General features: G+C 38.5%; 1 protein-coding gene across 1 annotated transcript in view; it reads right to left on the reverse strand.

Annotated features, from left to right (window-relative positions):
- Window positions 1-5,642: 5,642 nt before the first annotated feature.
- tango6 (transport and golgi organization 6 homolog (Drosophila)) overlaps window positions 5,643-23,994 on the reverse strand; it is a 39,964-nt gene continuing 21,612 nt past the window's right edge. The window contains exons 14-18 of the mRNA XM_088939240.1: window positions 23,002-23,059; window positions 18,829-18,981; window positions 16,287-16,438; window positions 12,003-12,116; window positions 5,643-6,234 (exon numbers count right to left, since the gene is read on the reverse strand). Coding sequence (XP_088795366.1) covers window positions 6,058-6,234; window positions 12,003-12,116; window positions 16,287-16,438; window positions 18,829-18,981; window positions 23,002-23,059 — 654 coding nt within the window. The 3' untranslated portion in view covers window positions 5,643-6,057. The remainder of the gene's footprint in view (window positions 6,235-12,002; window positions 12,117-16,286; window positions 16,439-18,828; window positions 18,982-23,001; window positions 23,060-23,994) is intronic.

Raw genomic sequence — 23,994 nt, forward strand, 5'->3', positions numbered from 1 at the left:
ATGTTACACCGCTTTAGTGGCATCTGAACTGTTTTAAAACAGCAGTTGTTTCTAAAATTCAAATAAATCTCTTATAGAGTAGTGAATGAAAAAAAAAGAATAAACACCTCTTATCTGGTAGGAAGCCCTTGAGGCAAACAAAAGAACTTACATGTGAGCACTGACAGAACAGACATCACTAAAAATAAGAAGAAAACAAATTCACTTTCTTAAAGAATGTTAAACATTCATACACTTATATTGCACTAACATGCAAAATGTTAAATGTAATAAAACATTCCAGAAAATGTGTACAAGAGTAATAACAAAATATTCCTTAAAACCTATTACCAAATATAAGAAAAAAAAACCTTGAAGCTTTGGGGGTTTCACTTTAAAAAACCTGTGCCTTTTTGCTTTACTTCAGCATAGTATCCCATTAATCATAACACTTAGAAGCTGTTCTGTTTGTATTGTGACTCATTCTAACAGAGAGTCACATGAAGACATATTGCCATTCATTGCAAGCTGTTGCAACTTGCAGCAAAGTTATGTGTTGCTTCCTTGAGCTACACGGCTGCTCTTTTGTGATTTCCCACATCACTTTACTTAACACGCCTCTTAAGACACATGGCTACACATGCACCTCTTACAGTGCTCTGCCAAAAAACTGCAATGGCAGATTTACAATGGATTCCCATTTCGGAAACTGTCCTTACCTTCCAAATGCACAACAATACCTCTGGTGTTCCCCCCTGCAGAAGGCTCCCCACTGACTTCCCAGGGATGCAGTTGCTGTTTCAATTTGCACTTGTTCGGCTTACAGAAATCTCCTTGTTTCACAGGGAGTAGCATTAGCAATTCAGGCTACATTTTTTTCTTTTGGAGATTTTTTCAGAACCCTCATCCAAGTGCACCCCAGTACCACTAGGGGGAGGTGGAGGGGGGTACAGAGCAAAACCAGACCCAGGGCATTGACTCAATCTTTAAGCAAAAACGAGCAAAAACAAATTCAGCACCGGGATTGCCTTGCAGCATGCCTGCAAGTGATCCATCCTTCTGAAACATCCCGGTTGAGCCAGCCCAGCAGGATGCAAACGGGACTGAGGTACTGTATGAGAAAGCTTTATTTCAAGCAGCAGCCTAGGCTGCTACTGCAGCAACACACTGCATCTCTTTTGTAGCACCAGAAGGGAAAAAACAATCCAGTTTGCTGGAGCACCGAAGCCACTGATTTTCCCATCAGTTCACCAAATTACCCAGCGCGTCCTCCTCCTAAAGACATAAAAGGTAAAACAGGATCCTGGCTTGAGGATTTGAAGGCACTAGTTTGTCCGTGAGAGATGAAGAAGAGAGAGAGAGAGAGAAAAGACCGCCAACTCTTTCATTATTATTTGAAATGCAGTCCAGAAGCCTTTGTCCAAAGTTCCCTCATTGTTCCCTTCGCTCCATCACTACATCACAGCAATAAATCCCCGTGATTCAGTTCATACAAAGTGCCTAAGTCATCTTTATTCTTTTTTTTTTCTTCAGCAGAAATGGAAGGATGCAGCTGCCTGCTCTCCTGCTACAACACAGAAACTGCAGCACATGGCAGGATGGTAATTAAAGTAACAGCTCCAGCTTTGGACGATGGGATCAGTGATTCGTCGTATTAATCCTGCCAAGAGCAGCATCCTTTAACATCAGAAGGACATGGGAGTCCCCAAGGTTATTCAGTGTCTGCCTGTACCTCCACTTATTCAGCGGGAGATGTAGGAACTCCACTGCTCTGAACTTTAAAGGGAAATTGCCAGGGACTGCAGCTATAAAAGGCTCTTGACATTACCTGCTGTTGCCTCTCTTGTTCTGCCTCACATGGTTCTGGGATGAAACGCAGAGCAGACATTAGCCATTTCGAGCAAGCGAACAACAGAATGTTCATTCAGCACAATAAAGACGTACTGAAAATAATCAAATAGTTTAAAAAAATGTATCACCACAAGCCGTCAGAGCAAGATTTCCACTGTACGTGCATGTTACCTTATTTTGAATAAATCTGTATAAACATGGAACTAAATGGCTAATAAAATATTGTTTCTTCAATAATAATTTTGGGATTTGCATTCCCAAACCCAAGGACATTTCACATAGTGATGAAGAAGAAAAAGAGAAAAAAAATAAGTCAATAAAATGAAACTAGAATGTGGAGGACACACTGTAAGAGAGTGAGTTTTAAAAGATTTAAAAAGAGCAGTGGACATACTGCAACTTACTGAGAAGAGTGTCAGGGAGGGAGCCCGTAAAGTGATATAGAAATGACCTAATGTGGCCAAAGATGTCAAAAAGGTCTTAATCAAAATTTACATGTGGGGCTCAAAAGACAGGAGAGGGTTGAATGCGACTCCAAAGTTCTTGAATACCCATGACACCCGAATGAAGAAGCCATCCACCATTACTGTGAAGCTCTCCAGCTCTTCAAGCTAACACCTGCTGCCCACCAAGAGCTCCAGGCTTGTATAACCTGAAAGAAAGGCAACTGAACTGGATGCATGTGCCCCATGGCAGGTGGACTCCCATGTGCCTGAACTGCCAGCTGGATTGTTTTTGATCAAAATGTCCTTTAGTCTTTGCAACACTTCTAATCAGACTATTTGTATCCAAGGTAGGATTTATAAAGATCTTCATTTTACAGTAACATGTTTAACTCTTGGAAAACATGGCAGACATGCTCTTGACTCCAGTATTAAGTTGTTTTCTGGAGATTAACTGTTACCTTGTCTGGTACACAACATCTTAATCCATTAGACTATGTTCTTCAAGTATTCATCTTAATTGAATTACTAAAACTGAGACCTTTGTGTTCTTTCACGGATTAGACCTTTTACAGGATTAAAAACAAATTGTTTCATTGTCCATGTGTCTGAAATTTAAGCATCTGAACCTCTGAAGAATTAAAATTTTGCTGCAAGAGATTTAACTCTGCAAAAATCCTCACCCTTACCTGTTCAACATAAATTGGCAACCTGTTAGTTGCTAGTTGTTCAGACACATACTAAGAAGTAACATTTATTAAATCCACAATGTATTTTTTTGACAGCAATATGTCCAAAATACATCTGAAACTGAGGACAAGGTGTAAAAACATTTAAAAGATTAAGCTAAAAAACCAAATGCAACTAAGGCAGGAAAAAGCCAACATCATTAATAGCTCATCTGAAAAAAAAACATGAAGAAAATCCACAGGAATTTTCCACAGGAATCCACAGGATGTACATCGCTGTCCTATAGCTGCCTTAAGCTGGAACAGAGCCTAATGCGAGCCCAGGGGATTGGCTAGGACAGGTCTTCCCTAGCACGTCAGCATTCACAATCCATGCTTTTTCATGGCTCATTAATAAGAAACTTACCACAGCTGACACACTTCCATATGCCCAAACCACTGACAAATTCGAGACTTTTAACAGGTTCCACATAAAAAGGTATGATGACTTCTTCTTTCAGAGAAAAGATCAATGACCAATAGCATCAGGATGACATTTTTTACATTGCCTTTGAAAACGAAATGTGATTGGAGAAAGATGATGTTCACCCTCCCATATCACAACAGCCTTTTTTCTTCGGCAGGACCAAACTGCAACTGCATGGAAGTGGGCATGTTGAAAATGACTGCAGTTGACGTCTACCTTATAAGTTTTATAAAGGATTAGAGTGGCAACATTAATTAAACGGTGTGACAATACACAGTGTTACATTGTTATGCATATTGCTCGGAACTGCTACCTGCTCTTCAACCGCTTGATTAAGTATTAATTCCATTATATAATTTAGGTGTTACTCATAGGAACAGACTCTCCCTGGAACTGCGTCACAAAATCAAGAAAGACATTGCTTTTCTGGAATCAGTCCAAAAACAAAGAGCACCCTGATACATTCTCAGGCTTAAAAGGTTACACACTGACAGGCTGAAACAACTGCACCTTCTGAGTCTTGAACAGAGAAGGGAATCTGTTACCAAAATTCAAGACCCTCAACTTAGTCAGTTAAGATCTAAAAGGTAAAAAATTCCACTTGAGTGAATAGTCAACAGGGAGCTGAACAAATGCAAAAAAAGGTTAAAACAGAGAACAACTGGTCAATAAGAAAAGTTTTTAACAGAATGGAAAGGGCTTTTGTTCACAGGCAATGTCCCCAGAGATTTGTGTGAAAAGCCACCACATTAATATAACTAACCTACATCACTGCTGTAATTAATGCTTATGTACATGGAAACAGGCCTCATCTTATTGTTTTTCAGCCCTGCAATGAATTTAGGTGATCAACATGAGTGTTCACCTTTGAACAGATGAAAATCCTAAAAAAGTCAAAGGGAAAACACTGCAGCTGCCCATTAGTAGCCTAAAAACTGCTATAGTTTCCTTCTTCTAATAGTCAAGACTTCCCTACCATAAAATTTTTACTACAGAATACTACAGAGTATTAATGGCCAGCAGCCATGTCATCCTGCAATTCACATCTGGCAGCCTACTGAAGCTCAGCAGGTGTCAGTACCTGGATGGGAGACCTCCTGGGAAAAACTAAGGTTGCTGCTGGAAGAGATGTTAGTGGGGCCAGCAGGGGGTGCTCACCCTGCAGTCTATGTGGGTCCTAATTCCCAGGGACACTATACTGTAAAAACACACCGCCCTTCTGATGAGACAGAAATCTGAGGTCCTGAATCTCTGTGTTTATTAAAAACCCCAGGGTGTTTCTCGAAAAGAGTAGGGGTGTTACCCTGGCGTCCTGGCCAAATTTCCCATTGCCCTTTATCAATCATGGCCTCCTAATAATCCCCATCTCTGAACTGGCTTCATCACTGTTCTCCTCCCCACTGAGAGCTGGTGTGTGGTGAGTGTACTGACGCACTCTGGCTGCCATCACATCATCCAGGTGGGGCTGCACACTGGTGGTGGCGGAGGGGATCCCTGTTACCTGTAAAGCGCTTGGAGTGTAAGCAATTATTAATTATTATTATTATGTCACTAGCCAAATGCAGCCAGAATTCCCCAAATGGAAGTGAGCGATTGGTTGAGGGTTGGATGGGATTAATCAGTCAGGGTTCTCTCTTGCAAGGCACTCCTAAGAAAGGTAAGGTGTGCAATAAGCTGAAAGGTTAGATGTGCAACAAACAAGAGCAGGCAGTTGATTGATCCAAGGTTCTCAACCAGGGTATCAGCTTCACCACCATGGCTGTGTAGCTTGTTCCATACTCCCACAGCCCTTTGAGTAAAGAAGCATTCCCCGGTTCTTCCATGTATTTTCCATTTGTTCCTCTCATTCATGTTTCACTGTTCATTCAGAAGAATTCCGTTGACTTTGTCAAATTCCCAAGCTATTTCCTTAGCACAGTTACACTGCTACTCTCTCGGCTCTCCCAAGATCCCTGTGGCCAGCTGGGTGCTTGTAGGTGTGGGACACACAATTATCACTGAACCACCTGCGCAAGGGAGGGACCTATAGAAAGACAGGTGGTTCAAAGAGTCTGCCAACATTTTCTCACCTAGTAGCTGCGAGAAAAACACAATCCGCTTTTCAAAAATGAGGTAAGTATAACAAAAACAATTGGTGATCACACATAAAAAATGAAACAGAAAAAAATAAACTTACAATGTCAGATATTAGGAACTGAATTAAGACAGTGAAGTGCTTACAACTCTTGAATATTTTTTTATTAAAATTAATAATATTTTTTTCTTATGTCAACCCCGTCACAGTTTTCCAAAATTTCTGAAATCCTATATGTACACAAGCAAGTGGAGAGAAAGTTTCAGCCTGCTGACTAAACCGTGAAAAGCTCTGTACTGTAGCTTGTCCGGGGGTAGATTTAGAGAAGCTGAAATGTCAGTTTGCCTCTTGGCTGTCACACAAGCACTGGGGAAAATGGTTTAGGGAAATCCCCTTTTTTCCCCCCCAAAAGAAAAAAAACCACCATAGACTCCTTAACTTCCTAACACACATTCCAAAGAAACTCCGGAAATGACACATGCAACCAACAGTCTTCACCACAAGATGAAGAACAGCTCCAAACAGCTCCGAAAGGATGGCATGTGGTCCAGATATTTACGGTAAAACTACAATTTTCTTCTCCAGTTTCTGCTCCGGGAAGATGAACCTCCGCATGACATCATCCAGCTCTTCCAGGGCCAGCTGGGCGTGGAGGACAGCAACCTCATCACGGTCATTCCGCACTACGAACTTCAGAGTGCGGTACAGATCCCGGAGCACGTCCTTCAGGACCTGCGGAGCACAGGAAAGCACAGGAAAGTCAGCGCCCACATTTCTCACATTTCTCAGCTATGGAACAGGATAGGAAGAGGAGATAATGAATACAACAACTGTAAAGGAATCCCATATTAAAGTTAGCCTTCAAGAACGTGCGTGGCGATTCTGAGCCTCTGCCATGTCTTTACTCTACATTTCCACAAATACCATGTGTCCATATTACTGTACTCCACCATCTTTTACCATGACTAAAGCCTTACAATGCTCCTGCTGCACTTTTCTATTTTCCACTGTAATTAAACGATTTGTCTCTGTGAACTTTTCCGAAAGAGAAAGAGGAAAAAAAAAAAGAAATGAGGCTAGGTTAAAAAAAAAACATCTTAGTGAAAATCCCAATAAAATATTCAATCAAAATGTATGAGAATACATTAAGACGGAGGATCGACACAGGTATCACCCCAGTACAATATCTTGCCAACTGAATTTGATTTAATCAAAATCTATAACACAATGTCAAAACTGTTAGCTTCCATTTCCTAGACCAAAATCAAGCTACCAGCTCTGTCACTTAAACAGTAATCTGCCAAACACTTGTAATGTTACCATTCTACCAGAGTTCCTTCCCATGAAAACAAAAGGTAATGCCATATTGTCATTTAACAGTCTGTTATAAAGAAGAAAGAGAAGAGTGCATTATTATAATGTCAAAACAGCTCTTTGAAACTGTAGTTACAGAAATGAAAGGGAGGCAGTTTTCATTACATGGCCTGTGAGACTGAGAAAGGAATCACCATGTTTAAATGAAAAGGCTGTCAAACAACAGTTTTCTTTCCTTATAGTACAATAGGTCTACAGGACTATGACAAGTTTAGTTTTTGTGTCCATTTTTCTGTTTTAACTAGGTCTAAGTGACAATACCCCTTTTCACATAGAACCAGACACACCCTGCCACCTTATAAACTGGACTTTATTCAATAAAAAAAGGATACAAAAAATAAAAAAAACAACTTAAATTTGGTAAGACAGGATTATAATACATCCACCCTGAATGGGGAGAACAATTGGAAAACCCCTTAAATTAGTTTCAGTCTTCCCTTACAGGCAACCTTTGGGAATACACATCAGAAATCTAAGGTTTGCAAAACCTTTGCATCCTCACACATTGAATACACATGTAGACACAGATTTCTGACACTATGTGCTGAGGATGTGAGGAAAAATTTGGGATCTCAAACATGATCAAGGAATTAACCACCACATATTAGTGGACAATATAGTAAAAAGCAGTTGCAAATATAATAACACAATGTGACCAGCAGCTAGCTTGAAAATGCATTTAGCCTTTTTTATTATTTTATAACCCAGTTAAAAGCAGTTCAAAAATGGATTTTAGATGGGCAAGACCTGTTAGAAGGACAGTCACAATCCCCAAATTCTGCACTGGCTTAGTCTCTTTCAGTATCGTTACAGTGAAAAGATGAATACTTTTAAACAGAACAAACAAGTCACTGCCTGAATGTATCTTGCCATCCGATCAGATCTGTGGTCAATTAGATCAGAAATAAAAGTAAGAAAACTGAGGTGGAAAAAAGGATGCAAATTAGTCTTCCGAAGGAAAGCTTTGATCTAATTTCTCAATAGGATGGATCCTATTCAAGTGTTTTATCACCTCTCCCAAGGATAACAAAGCCACAGGATCTCAGATTCTGCACTCATTTCAGCCGTTTTTGTCTGTCAATACAAGAAACAGCTTGCAAAAGCTGCTAAAGTTTTGTGGGAAGGTTTATTTCCAGAGAATATCCAAAAACTTCCAGCTATTTTTATCATCTTGTTCAGCGTCCTCTTCAAGTACATCATTTTCGTGACCTAAAAGTTAATAAAGTGTAAACGGGGGAGGGAGCTTCTGAGTGTTTTTTTCACAAAAAAATGTGATATCCATCTTTCTAAAAACATACATGCATACATAAAATACTGTTGGTTTGAAAGCTCTCTATACAATAACCTCTGTATAGACATTTACATGCCCTTGAGTAAGAAAAAATGTTATTAAAGCAATGTTTAGATGCCTGATTAGTTTTTTACGCTCACGCAAAACTTTACAATTGACCAGATGAAGGAAGGTAATTAAAGGAAATTATGGTGGAATACTAACATGTCACAAAAAAAGACCGAAATAAGGTTGCAAGGAAAACAAGACATTAATAACATGGCAATTGTTTTGTGAGATTATTTATTGTCCTCCCATCAAAGACCTTGGGCCACACTACGTACTAATTCCACTTGGCTCATTCCACTTTATGCAACCTTTTACACGTACATGGGATGAGAGACATGATAAAACTACAACGTGACAAATTAAAATGCATAACAAACCCAAGCGCTGCTGCCCTGAAACACATCCTACTGCACTTTGCTAAACTACGGAGATAGTTTACTTATTTTCAGCAAAGTTTTGTGCGTTTAAGTTAAGGACATTTGAAACGACTAAAAAGAGGAATGGTCACCTAGTGTAAGATACAATCATCCAGTGATCAAAAGAGTCAGAAATAAAAAAAAATAACTTTTTCAGTAAATATCAATAAAGAAAATATAAATAAGTAAATATAAATGTACTAATCGTCTCCCCGTTAAATCCTCTAACATTCCTATTCTTTCAATGAGGGTGGATGTGAGGCCAATTTTGCTTTTGCCACACCTTGAAAAAGGTGAGGTTCGACAGTCTGGCACAAGTTAATGATATGGGTTCCCTTGTACAGAAAGACAACAGCCAATCAAAGGCTAACAGCTGTAAATACCACAGGAGAACATGCTGCTTATTGCCACCAACAAAGAGTGATGGTGTATGTAACCTCAATCAGCATGGATATACCCAGCAGCGGACAAAATCCCAATAGGCACTAACTTGTGACCAAAACATTACTTCAATTACTTTAACTCTATAGTGAAATGTAAACAAAAAATAATAGCCAAGAGCAAGCTCTTATGAGGCTTCATTTGGAAGCTTCCATACGTACATCATGAGAATGTACTGTACCAGTAGACATGTAAACTGAAATGTATACAGAGTGTGGACTTGCGTTTTTACTTGGTGAATTCTACAATGATCAAAATAAAAAGGACCAAATCAATCCCAATCCACTCAAATTCAAGACTTTCAGCTGCGTGAAAAAGGGTACTCAGTATCAGTGCAATTACCTTTGAATATTAACTCATTTCAAACTGGCATTGTATGTTTATAAATACAGCCATGTTTCTCTTCAGTTGGATCAGAATTAACACTGACCAGGTCTATCCACACTACAGCCCATATAACAATGGTCCAGGATTCCCAAATGCTTCTGGCAATTAATGCATTACCAAAAGCCTGTAACCTGCGCAGCCTGAGAAGTAAACAGCCTTGCAAAAGAACGCCCTAGTCGGGCAAATCAAGCACGCTGGCATCTGCAGGCGCTGCCCCTTCTCCTGCACTCTTCCACTTGATCACTGTACCCCCAGGCAGGCAGGTAACCTCTGGCAGATTTAAACCCTCACTGGTCAATCCCACTATACAACACATCCGGACTTGCCTTTCACAGTGTTCCGTGATTTTAGGTCTTTTTGTTTGAATCAGTCAGCAATATCTCACAGCCCTCTTTGAACAATCAGACATTAAGGTAAGCATACATTAGGATGTGACAGCACATGTGGCTATTCGGTTTCCCTAGGCGGCTCACATGACGGATGCACAGCTAAGTCAACTACAAATAGAGAAGGATGAAAGCTATAGTGTAGTTACGAAAAACACAAATAAGGAAATGAGACAATAATGATTTAAAAAACAATTCTGGTTTGGCTTAAGTTTACTCTCCATTTCAGCTGTGTAATTTTTTAGGATAATGCATTCTGGCTTGCTCAAAATACGATCAACTGACAGAACTGAATCATGAATTTGAAGATTGGAAACTGCAGGAATTCCCATAGACCTTTAAATCCAACCTGTCTAAACCCCATCCTCACAAAAGGCGCTTTCCCAGGAAAATTAAAACCTGAGACCTGCTCTCTCATGCCTCTCCCTCCTGTGCTTCATTAATCATCATCAAATGTCAAGGTGCACACTAGTCTGCTTCACAAAATGTCTTGGATGTGTGATACCTTTCTGGTTTCCAACAGAAAGTGAGTCATTAAACTTCAAGGAGGGAGCTGGAACCATTTTTTGGCAATACAGGAATTGAAAATCTGGGAAAACAAGTTATATTGATGCCTCTATCCTTCAGGGCACCTTGTGAGCAGTATGGTTAAGCAGGTGCCAAAATTTCGGTCAAGAGACCTTATTTGCAAGGCTAACAGTTTCATTTTTGGTCCTGGGGAAGAGCTAAGCATGGTGTTACATCCGCCCTTCAAACACCCACTCTTGACTCACTTCCGAATCATCACAGCATAAATACAAAGATCTCATTGGGATACAGCTTTCATTTGCAGACAATGATCACCAATAACTACCCCAACTACTACATCACACAGATTTCCAAATTCTCCACTTCAAAGACTGGTCCAAAGATGACACTTCCCGGCTGAACAGTTCACAACTTGATCTAGTGAAACACTAAGTTACATTGAGGTCACACACATTTCTCTCAGGGGTGTAGTTTCCTTTCTAAAACTAACTATAAGGCTTGGGTTAAATGTAGATTAAGGCAGTGATTGTCTGCCTTTGCTGTTTAGTATAAGTCCACATTTAAATTGACTCTGTCTAAATTGACAGGATCTCAAAAGTATAGCATGTAATGCTGAAAATTCTCTGAAAATTGAATTGACATCCAATATATTTCCATTCCCAGGCACTGTTACCTAGAGGAAAGTCAACTTTCATATGCTTATTTTAGCTAAAAAGTCAACTTACCCTCCCCATCATAAGCCTGATACAGTCACAACTGTCAAGATGAAGAGTGAAAAAGATAAAGTACCTGTCTTTTACCATGGGGATCAAACAGTTTTGACAGGTATTGACCTGAAGCTGATAAAGGGACTAAAACTGTTTTAGGTACAGAATATATTTGAGAGGACAGGTGACAAATGTTTAATAAAGTCATGATGTCTGAGCTCTGAGCGATCTTTCTATAGCAAGCCCCAAAACCCCGTTATTCATTTCAAACAAACAGATAATTACACAAAGAAACCAAAAGCTTACAAACACTCTGATTTGGAAACGCTCAGCTCAAAGTTATAAGTTAAAGCCATTAAAGCCAAGTAAAGATTTTCAAAACATGGACCATGAAAATTCACCTCCAACACCCAATCGTAGGAGTGTTGGAAATATGCCTCCTTAGAAGTGTCAAATGTGTGAATCGTTTTAAGTGACGCTGACCACACAAAACTGGAAGCAAACTGGAGCAAGATAAAGTGCATGAAAGGACTGGATTGGGGACACTTTTGCTCATTTTCACTTTGACCACTAATAAAGGGCTTCCCTGAACTCCCTAAAGGATAAATCAAAGGAACCAAGGAAAAAGCCACCTCACACAGCCTTGTGAGGCTTGATATGTTGTCTTTTTCCTAAGAAAGTCTGCACATTCCAAGTGTGTGTGTGTTTCCTATCAGACTTATGATCCACATTCTAAAATACTGGTATGTTGCTCCTTTGAATATACAGTAATTTCTTAATTTACTTTGTCCGGTTATTATGAAAACAAAAAAATTAGTTGTGCACCCCTTTATCTGAAACTGCAATATAGCATAAAGTAAAAAGAGCTGGTTTCATGTTTTGATGAGTAAGAAATGCAGGTGGCACCAGGGAATCTCCTTACCTCTGTGGCCCTGTTACTCAGTCCTCTCAGGAGAAGGGCAATGACATGAACACCTGCTCTACGCACTTCGGCCTCCCCGTCTGTCCTAATGGTTGCAGTTAAACACGAACACAACTGCAGAGCACAAAACAGTGATGGCAACGGTTACAATTTGGAATCATACGGGACAGTTTCGTATTTTTCAAGATTTGTGGGTTTAATACAGATACTTAAAAAAAAACAACCGATTTTTATTAATATAAATCCAAATGTAAATGAGAGTTCAATACATTTTTCAAGGTAACAAATTCAAAAATAACCCTTTTAAAATTGTATATACTGATTTTTCTTTATTACAGGCTTTATTATAACGTAGTATTTAAAAACAAGTATGTTGGTATGCACAATCTATAGTCAGAGATGCAGTTGAATAGCTTGCACTAATAGCTTGAAAATTAAATCAATAAACTCTTCAAATGAAATTAGACTGTTACTCAGCTTCTTCTCATAAATATCAATGTAGCTCAATAATTAGCAGAGAGCTAGTCTGTATGTTATAGAACCATCTGCATGAGCTTTCTCGTATCCCTAGCAACGTGGCTTTATTTTTAGAATCTTCCCGGGACACAAAATTCCTTCGCAGGCCTCGGACTCCAGAAAGAAAGGCCAACACTTCCTAGGTTGGTATCCTTAAGTATACACACAATTCACTGCAGGCGCTGCCCGTTCAATTCTCACACCCCTTCGCCCCCCTGCATCAGACCACATGAAACGCTTCATTCAATGACCAGGCAGCCCCCTATCAATGAAGCCTGTCTTTCTTAAACTCTCTCTACTCCATCCCACTTCTGCTGACAGAAGCCCGTGTCTCCATTTCATCACTGGAGACAGCTTTGCTGGCAACGCCAGTTTGCATTTCTACGGCTGCCTGTGTGCTTAACAGTGAATAAGAGCCACTTGTTCAGTACCTTAATTCCCATTCAGTTAACCACTTGACTCCTTTCAGTTTTTATAAGACTGCATAATATAATTTCTGAGCTAACTGCCCCTCCCCTCAGAAGCTTCAGTACTAGAATTAGGAAGAACCTCAAGCAGATAACAGGAAGTGGACAAAATTTCCAAAAGAGAAACCAGGCCACAGCAGGTGTATTGATGTTGAACTATAATTGCATCAAATATTGCACCACGTTCATATTTATGGCATCCCATGTTGATAAAACACTGGAAGTATATCTGTGAAAGTAAATTAACGTGTAGCCCTCAACACTGGTCACTCATTTTAAAAAGTGAACGAAAATACCAACGTTCCTATAAATCAACTCTTTATATCACTTCCATTGTTCCTGTCATTACTTTACACTTCAGGATAATTATATCATCCTAAATGCTGTTTTCAAACCATGTTTTATTTGAGAGGTAAGCTTATAACATTGCTAGCAGAGTTATTTTATTAAAACCCACAGGTTAATACAAACATACTGTACATATTCAATTGCTTTCATTTTACAACAGCAAATTCAGAACGTAAAAACATTTAGCATATCATAGTAAAAACTGAACAAGTCAAAAGTCTACCTAATGACAGCTTTCAGTTTGTTTTATAAGGATGCCACAGACTTGCACAGAATAATCCAACAATACTTATTTTTGCCATGTAGTCACACTGTGAAACAAACTACAAGTCAGACCAAATCTTGGCTAAGACCAACAATGGACACAGACTAGTCTTTTGTCTGGATAAAGCTGGAAATAATTACTCATGAGTCTAGGTATAGAAATGTTCACTTTTTTTCTTTGTTGGGTTTGGACAGTATCACTCTTCTATTGTTTTTTAAATTCCACTGATGGGAATGAGTACTCTTATCAACGGTAATGTAGTACAAGAGATGTTTTGCAATAGTACAAATAAGTCACCTTTCTCTGTTGTTACCACTCAACTAAGCCACAATCTAGAAAGGAATGAGTTCAGATAAATTTCATTTGTGCTCTCGTCTGTTATGAGCATCACTGCAATCTCTAGAAAATTCATAAGTGGTTTATTGGTTTTGATAAACAAATGAATCTCGTTTTGTTCCAAAGAAATGCTGGATGTCTTTTTGTGATGTTTATGTACTACACATAGTCATGGTAATATAACACAAAGAGTGTAGATTATCTGGACGTAGGACTTTCCAGAACAGACCATGTTATTTTGAGATAACCATGCCTTTCACAGCTATTGACAAACAGTCAGGCCTTTTTCACCCACGAGAAGTTCGAGTTCAGCACTGAACAGGGTTTATGACCAGTCAGAGATGCTGATTTCAACATTATCACCAGGGACCACTGCAACACACAGGACTGCTGAGTTCAAGAAATGTGCCCAAGTGTGAAGGTGAAGAAGTAGGGATTGTTATAGCTGCTCATCCGCTAGCGTATTCTGTATTATTTCATCGCTTCTGAAACAACTTTCATTGCAGATAAAATTAAAATTAAACCTGTGTCTGTACCCTTTGTAGGTACAAATTACAAATGACATGAAAAGTCATGGCATTTTTCTAACTGCCCTATAATACAGCCAGTGATCTTGGGGGTTCAATTAAAGAACTGTATTAGGTGAGTATTTCACTTCAGCCTGGAGGTCATATAGATACGATACAGCCTGACAGCTCTGAGACCTGTGTAGACTGTCAGGATGCTGGTGTTGATGTGCACTGAGAAGGTGGGACAGAGTAATTGTCATGAATAATGCTCCACTGATGTCCTTGAATGCAGACACACTTGACCGTAGTTGTTGACATAGGTATAAATTGTTTTAGAAATTGTTTAAAATTGCCTAGCCTAGACTAGTTTGCGAATGTGACAAGGAATAAAAAAGCATGAAAGTAAAATGTAAAAAAAAAACTTCTCCACAGGCAATCTACATGGAATCTACAGTACAAAGATACTGATTATCCCAAAATAAGCTACACATTTTTACTCTCCTTTGCAGATTAAAAGGCCCATGATTCTGAAATAATTCAAAATCTAAATCTCAAAGCTTGTGACTGACCACTGATGATGGCAAAATCCTATGATGTACTTCAGACTGTATACTGTATACAAGACACAACATGGAGTGGAGTCTGTTATTATGGTGATTACACCGGCTAACAGAGCTTCAACTAGGCACTTTGGTTGCAACTACCTTTCTTCACAATGGCAAAATAATGCTCAAAGAAAGGGGTAGCGATATCAAATTCAAAAATAAGAAAATACAACATTCTGAACTCTGGTATGAAGCATTTTAGATTCAGGGGTATGGACTACAAACACATTTCAGTGGGCCTCTGGGTAATGAGAAATGCTGTTAAATTTGCTAATGAAGAATGTAACGTCAAAAGTGATTCTTTGGTTGTGTTACCAAAAAGGTTTGCATGAAATTGTCTGCCCTAGAGAAGAAAAGACTAGTAATTAAAACAATGTTGTACATTTCCTATACTAATTTTATCCTTCTATGGTATGATACATACTCAATGCTTTGTTGGACTGCACAGGTTGTATTAACTTTGCTGCTGAAGCTCATATTAAGTTCTTCATTAACAAATCTACAAGTGCCTCAGTGCATAGTTCAATGTCTGTACATAATTAAAAAAGAATTACTTGTTTGAAGAGTAGAAAAGGTTAAATTGAACCCACCACTGCAATGCCAATAATACCTACAAGTCTATGCTTACAAAACAGCACCAGATTCTTTTTCTGGATCCAAAAAGCCTTAAAGGTCAGGCTATTTTAAATAATCATTCAGATGTTCTCATACCCTCCTGCAGAGTTAAATATTGAACCTTTAATGAAAACCTACCATAAAAATCAGTGCTGCAAGGGCAATTAACTTTGAAAGGGAAGTGGTGTGCAGTGGCATTTTGGAATCCCACAAAATTTTAGAACCTTTTCAGTAAGAAATATAGTCCAGCTTGGGAATTGATTGCCTTTTCTGTTACCATCACTCCATCGGTGACCGCAGGAGTTTAACAACAAATACAGTAGGTCCATACACAGCTGAATAGAGAAACATATATGATCATATTTGAATATTTGTCAATCAATTATTGAGCACAATTAAAAGTCTCTGCCGGCTTAAACAACTCATTTGGAAACAAGCATACAGAGTCTTGCTACTACAGGTTACACCAGGAAGCAATTCAATGAATCACTGACTTTGAGAATGAACTATTCAGGGAAAGTTTTTTTTTTTGCTTTATTTAAAAAAAAAATAATAAAAAGAATAACATTCATTCAACACAACTGTGTGTTAATTATAATAGAGGACCCCAAAAAAGTCCTTACCTCATGAACCAAAGGCCCCAGAGCAAAGTTGAGCCTCTGAGACAGCTCACCCAGGTTCGACAGACTGCTGGCTCGGATGGAGCTGTCTTCATCCCGCGTCCCTCTCAGGAAAACGTGAATCAGGGGACCTGCATAATGGCACGTCAGGTCACCTAGACAGGGCAAGACAGACACAGTTTTGTTTTTTGTGAGGGTACTTGTACCTGGGCTTCCCACTAAGCTAGCCTCTTTCTCTTTGTACATTGCATGATTGCCTGAATACACCAATTCACATTCTACAACACTTGTAAAATGCACTGGACCTTAGATAAATTGTCTGTTGTAGCAAAAGTACTTTCCAGTTATGAACTATGCTGAAATTAACTGCAGCATTTGATTACAGTTACTACAACATTCCTATAGCGAAGCCCATTGCTACCTAATTTCCTGATGCTGCAATACTGTTACAAACAGCAACAGATATAGCCATCATGCTCTCCAACACCACCCTTGTCCATTTTAATTTCACAACTTCGCAAATGAAACTTTTCACGAGCTGACTAGCTAATTGCTGTTGACAAACTGTGCAAGCTGCATGCAAGCATCAATGTGCATCACAGAAAATTTGAAGTGTTTTATGTTTAAAGTCTGTGAAAGACTACAATATTTATTTTACACCACGTCAATAGTGACTAAACCAGAAAAGGGACTCTATTTGAATACAGGCTGATCTTTTTGTTATAAAATCAAAACAACTAATAATAATAAATAATAATAAAAAAAACCTTGCACTATAGTACAGTACAATATATTGCATTTCCATCCCAGTAGATCTCACAGCGTTTGCCATGCTGCAGGGGAAACACTTCACCCAGCACTGTACAAGCTCAGCTCACACCAGGAACGCACAGTAGAATTTAAATGCGGAAAGCCTCACTACAGATCAGGAAGAGGAGTGAGGAGTGGCTTCAGGAACTGAACTGAAGATGAACCTCAGATGGCTACACTGTGCAACTCACTGGTGGGAAAATGTCCAGGAAACCAGGGTTAACAACCCTACTCTTAAGTAGTAAGGACCTTAGTTTAACATCTTATCCAATCGATGGCAGCTCATACAGCACAAAGGCCCTGGTTCCCATACTGGGGCACTATTTTGGAAACTCGGGCTGAGATGGAAGGGCACTACCGACTGCTCCATCTGGTCCATCAGCACCTCCTCCAGCATCAGCTTGCTCTTCCTTAGACGTCTTGGTTCCTAGTGCTGAACAGGCCCAACCTTGCGCACCTTCCAACATTAGTCTTCAAGTCTAGGTCAAGGGTCAAGGGTGACCAGCGGTGCCAGGGCTTGTTTCACATCAGAAGGACCACTCTGATTTGATAGCTAACCCCTATGATTTTGTAGGTACCCATGTGCTTGTAATGTTTTCAGTGAACCAGTGCACCTCCTCCTCCTGACCTGAACATGTTCTGCATGCTCAACGAGGGAAGAAAAGTCACGAATGGCTCTTGAAAATAGACATTTTGGTATATATAAATAGAGTTAGAAGTTTTTCACCCAAACTTTGAACTCTAACCCCTGGATTTTCTATTCTCATAACCGGAATGCTCACTTGTTAGTTCAGGACATGACCACCGAAACAAAATTTGCCTACGGAACCGTTTTTTACCAAAAAAACTTTCCCAACAGAATTACATAGAATTACCTAAAAAACAAACACTACATTTTTTTTGGCTCATGTCTCCGTCACTAGTAAGTCACCCACTCTTGGAACAAGTACAAAGGCAAACAGCAACTGCTAGGCGTGAACAACTTTGAGAACGGACTATTTGTCTTGTTAAATAGGAGCTTGCCACTGCTTGTCGAGTGATCAACATCCATTTCCTCTTTGTACAGGACCAAACAAAAAAAGTATTAGAACAGAAGAAGGGTCTTAATTTTGCAAGTTTAGTTCAGTGAAGAAATTTGCATTATAGTTAAGACCTCAGTCATCTTCCACAGAAGCTCTCTGCCATGACCCACTCCACTAATCATTACCAAGCATGCAACAACTAATGCAAGTGAGGACATGACAGCATGCAAGACCTCCATTGCTTCTGTCAGTTTTAACTTTGCATACCGATTTCAAAGCCAGTTACCACTAATTAGCTATTTTCCATCCACAGGAAAACTCCGTTCATGTTTATCATCATTTGTCATTTAAAAGGATGTTACATTGTAACATTACAGTATTATTTAGTTAACGAGGTCATTGCCATCATTATGATTCCAAAGTGCTAGATCAATAATTTTATAAATTGTTCATTCACTTTTGTTGTTCTGTCAATTGCCCACTTCTCTTAAAACCAAAGTAATGATACAAAAGTACTGAAAATATTGGTGTTTTTACTGCTCAAACTTAAGATCTTTCATTCTTAAATTAGACTCTTGTCAGAAGTAAATTTAATCCATCACTTGAAAAGCTCTTGCATGTTTAGAACAGATCAAGCCAGGAATGCCTGAGCGGAATATTATGAGGAAAGGGATGACTTCCTACATATTCAAGCACAGCACATGCTCACTGACCTAGTGCCCTGCTGGCCCTCATCAGAACTTCCCCAACCTTCAGTCTGGTCTCAAGAGAGCGATGTTTCTTCACCTCCGGAGGGCTTTCCTGATACTCATCAAGCAGCCTCTGTAAAATCTGGTCTGGAAACACATCTGCCAGCACCGTTAGACCTAGGAGGAACAGTGGGGAAAAAAAAACATTGCAAACAAAGCATTTCCCATTTTTTGCCAGAAATAAAGTTACAAATGTTTCAGGACTGTCCCTATTTCAAGCAGCATGTGCCTGGCACCATTATCTTTTTAAAATATTAGACCAATGACAATATGTTTTGTTTTTTGCAAATGTCCATCTAAGCCATATGGTCTAAAAAGGCTAAACTGAACAACATTATGATACAAAGTCATCATTGTATAATACACAGATAACACACGTCACAATCACCAACTGCTTCCATGCCTCAAATCTGGGCTTGGCCCCAAACTTGGTAGCCACAACTACAATGTACATTGACTGTCAAGAAATACAGATAGATCAATAGGTTGGTCTTCCTGAGAAATGACTTCCATGTCTAAACTATATGACATAGAAGTGATGCAGGATTAGATTTACAAATTTGTTTATTGCATATTCTTTTACAAAATCAGACATCTTCATGTTGTCCAATTGGAATGTGACATTTTGACCACTTGTTTTCATTGTAACCCTTGTTTATCAGCGCAGAGCAGATACAGTACTAGCAGTTCGCTGAAAGAAGAAATATGATGGCCATCTACTTCTTACTAACGCTGTGAACATCAGTCCAAACACCAGGGCTAAGGCACTGAATGGAGAACACATGCATGTTTCTAGATAACATGTGTTCAGAGTGGCAGTCTTTACTGATTGAGTCTTTGTTTCCTAAAAGATCAGTATATGAATAGGTAGAATTGTTAAATGGGGCTAATATTTGGAATTGCTTTCCATTGAAGTGTGTAGGTTTAAACTAGTTTTTGGTCAAAATGGACAAAGGAGCACCCAGGGCTGTGTTGGAAAACGAGCCACACTTGAGAATCTGATCTTAAAATTGGTTTTCTGAGCACAAGAGGTATAAGCTGGAGTAATGAAGCAAAATGACACACTAGAGAACGCCATTGCTCACTGAGGGAATTTACTCACTCGCTAACACACTTAAGTGATAGTTCTCACCAAGAGAAAAAGAGCAGACAGCTAAGTAAGATGGAATGACACATTTGATTAAAGCTATGAAATGTATTAGTTTTATAATTACTCATCTTACTTGCATCATTAAATTCTGTGGAAAAGTGGACATGTATTTTGAAAAGAATTAACTAAATAAAAGGGCAGTCATTGTAGGGGAGTGCTGAAATGCATAAACACAGGCTGTCATAATTGTCATAATTATCAGTTCCTTTGACAATTAAAAGGAATTAAAAGTTTGTTACTGGGATGGCATACATGGGAGACTATTTTATAAACAGTGGATGAATCACCAATTTGAGAGCTCTACACTGTTATTAATCTTTAATTTCACCATTTAAAGTTTTGCAAGCATTGCACCTGAAAACAAACCACAGTCATACTGTTATTCATGGGAATATTTCGTGAATTTCTGAATCCACTCGAGGGGAGAGACGGAGTGCAACACATGGCCAAGGGACAATTGCTAAACTTCACTGGCCCCTTGCAAGCAAGACAATTATAGAGACTGTCATTCCAAAGACATTTTCTCCCCCTTACATCCACGGTGTTATTTTGTATAACTGCATTTAAGAAAATATAATAACATGGAGAGCAGACAACTGTAAGAATAGGCTCATAATAAAATAATCTTAATAGAATCTTAAATACCTCAAGGGTTACTCCAATTAATTATAAAGATATAATCTGGATGATAAACCTACACCTGAATGACAGAAAGGCTTCCTGAGATCTCTTTTTTTAAAGCATAGGGATTTGGAAATGCAATCTTTGGATTAAATTAATGCCTAACAAAGTGGATAAACCTTGGTCCCGAGCACAGACCCGTTAAACCAATTTTTTGTTTGTTTCAAACTACGAACCACAGACTTAGTAGTAACAACTACAGCAAAGCAGGAAGACAAATAATCAAATACCGTAGAGGCTTACAGTACATGGCTACTATTACATGGCATACTGTTCTAAATACTAGAGAATTATAATCGTTGTCTTTTTCCATCACTTTTCGTTATTTAAGATTCAGTAAGGCTTGGTAATGTACACAGAACAGGGTTTAACTGAAATAATGCTAAATGTATTTTTTGGGAATGTTATTTTGTATCAACAAAGGCCATCAAATATTCCGGGTTTAGGTTACCAGTTACTGTATTTACAAAATATTTTCAGTTGTTTTCAAAGATGTTCTTAAAATCACTATACATTGCCATGCTTGTTGTGAAATCGTAAAAACATTGATTCAATGTAATTCTGATGATCATTAAGATATGGTACTATGACTACTCTTACAAAAACTAACTAGTGAATAAAAGCAAATCAATCTGTTCGATTGAACAGGTCTGATAAGGGTATTCAGTGTCCTGGCCAGCCAGGTTGTAGCACTGCCTACTCAAACAAAACCCACCATTCAAGATGCTATAATAGACATGGATGATATGTATTTGGTTTTGTAGGTCTAGCTGCAGAACAGCCTAAATGTCAATCTTATTAGACAATAAATGAAATTAAAACATTTTAATCATGTAGCCTTTTTCCTTTTAAAACGATGGGACAACTCCGAACATTATTTCAAACTCTTAAGCTTTAGGTCTAACATTTGATGTCGTACATTTCCTCAGGCCCTTTGCAAATGAGGCCACAAGTCCCAGTGGGTTAACGTCATGCATAAATAATAAATGTGCGAATAATAAATCAGTAACAGGTCTTATACATGCAATGTTTATATTTTATGTTAATTAAAGAAAATCTGTTCATTTTATTTGTAATGTTTGTGTTTGACTGTGTACATTTTTCTTACAAGGAATGTCTAGTTATAGACAGGGCTCCATTATTAAAATCAGTCAGATTGACAGCGGCTACCAGATGAGATGATCACAGCATTACTGGTCTGTTGCTTTACTGTGCTGTTGCCTCCTGTGTGTTTAAATAGAAGGAGCAGGCCAATGGCTTTGGGGATCCCTTGAATAAGTCTTGGAAATACAAACAGAGCACTGGCGTATGTTTAAACAACCATGACATATTTAAAGAGTGGGAGCTGGGGTATAGGCTTCCAATACTATAGGTAGTGGTGAGCTTAGGGGTTTTCCCAAACCTTAAACTGAAACTTTTCAAACTAATCAAAAATGAAACTTTTAATGAAAGAGTGCATATTGGCTTTTGACTCTTTTGTTGTCTTGCTGTCTTCCCAACTGCAAAGTAAATCATTCAGCGTGTAGTCAGCTGATTACACACAACAACTCATTTCCATGTTGCTTAAGTGCTCCGATTACGCATGAGAATGCATGACACATTTTCTCTTAGTACTGCATCAGAAAAAGCTTGTATTTCTTTTTCACTGACTCAGGTATAGGTGAGAGATTCAAAGTCACTCTAATAAGATCTTGTATTTCTGCCAGGCCGGACACCTCTCTTCAGAGCTACGTGAAATTAAATACTTCCCAAATGGAGCAGGCTTGAACCTATCCTCCTCTTACTCTGCACTTCATTCAGATATTCCCTTGATGCATTTCCAACTTTTTTTTTTGTTTTGACTCTTTATTTCGTAACATCATGTAAACCACATATATACAAGTCTGATCTTGTATAACCAAACCCACTACAAATGGAGCAAAGTGAAAACGGACTAAAAGAAACAACTGGCACTGATCTTTAATCTCACTTCTAAAGCTATTAATTTAATGTGCATTGGACATATCCTTTTCATAAAACAAGGCGACAATGTATTTCCATTATTATATTTTCATGTTCTGGTACAGTGTGATGAAATACCTGACATAGAGATTAATATACTAGTTATAATATTGTAATATTGCGGAAATCAAAATACAGATCATCAGTAAAATATTACTAATCGGTCAATCACAACACACATCAGTCAATAAAAACAAACCGCGAACTGAATGCAAGAATGCCTGTAAAAAATACATTTTTATATTATATACTCTAATATAAACAGAATATATTTACTATTTGTAATACATATGAACCTTACAAACCTTGAATTGCTGATAGATACACAAAGGAGTCCTCGTGTTCCAAATTCTCCAAAAACACCTGAAATGTGGATTATTACATAAAGATCATTAGTACAGAAGGTAAGTAAACTTAGATGGAAACCATTAAAAAAACAGTATTTTACACATTTTTCTTATCCAAGAACAGAATTTCAAATCTGAGAGACTGTATGTGGAAAAAAGTTTAAAAAGCCTTTTGGTTTGCAACTGTTGACGTCAGAGTGAGTACTCCATTAAACGTGACCTTATTTTTAATAGATGACTAAATCTCAAACAAGAGTATCACAATGGGGAAGTTTTGAAGCAACAGTGGCCAGCCCACGATTTTCTGCCCATTCTCCAGTTGGGTCAGTAAGGCTGACAAATTCTCTTCAATGTTAAATGGTCTTTAAATTGCTAACTTGTGATTCCATATCAACTCCATGTAATTTTTCCAAAGATAACGTTAAGGCTGTAAAAAGTCTTTAATAAGCCTTTGGTTTGCCGTTTCAGATGAATACTTTTACACAAAACAGAAGATGAACATTGTTGCCCTAGAGCAAAAAAAAAAAAATGAAATCAACGTAAGTTTCCCACAGAATGTTATAGTCATAAAGTAATTGGAATAGCAGTATCAATCACTTCTCAAAACTGAGGCAGGATACCCTTGTTCCTCCATAGAATTGCAATATCACAGTTCCTGGAGCACAGCAGTGCTCAAAAGAAAGGATGCCTCCCAGGTGCCATGTTTTATATGCAAGATAGCTCTACTGGGACACATCGCAAGCATTTTAAGCCCAGGATCTAGAGTATCTTACATCATTAACTAAAACCATGTGTTTTCAAAATGAAATCTTATTTTCATCTTCACTTTAAAATTGAGTTCATAAACAGTAAAGCACCCATTTCAGTTCGAAAGATAAAACTGTGCGGTCCTCAACCCTTTCAACCACTTCCTAAATTTAATCCCATCGCCCCCCTCCCCCCAGAGCTCCA

The sequence above is a fragment of the Atractosteus spatula genome, chromosome 21 (assembly GCF_055471065.1).
Source record: "Atractosteus spatula isolate fAtrSpa1 chromosome 21, fAtrSpa1.hap1, whole genome shotgun sequence".
NCBI lineage: Eukaryota > Metazoa > Chordata > Actinopteri > Semionotiformes > Lepisosteidae > Atractosteus > Atractosteus spatula.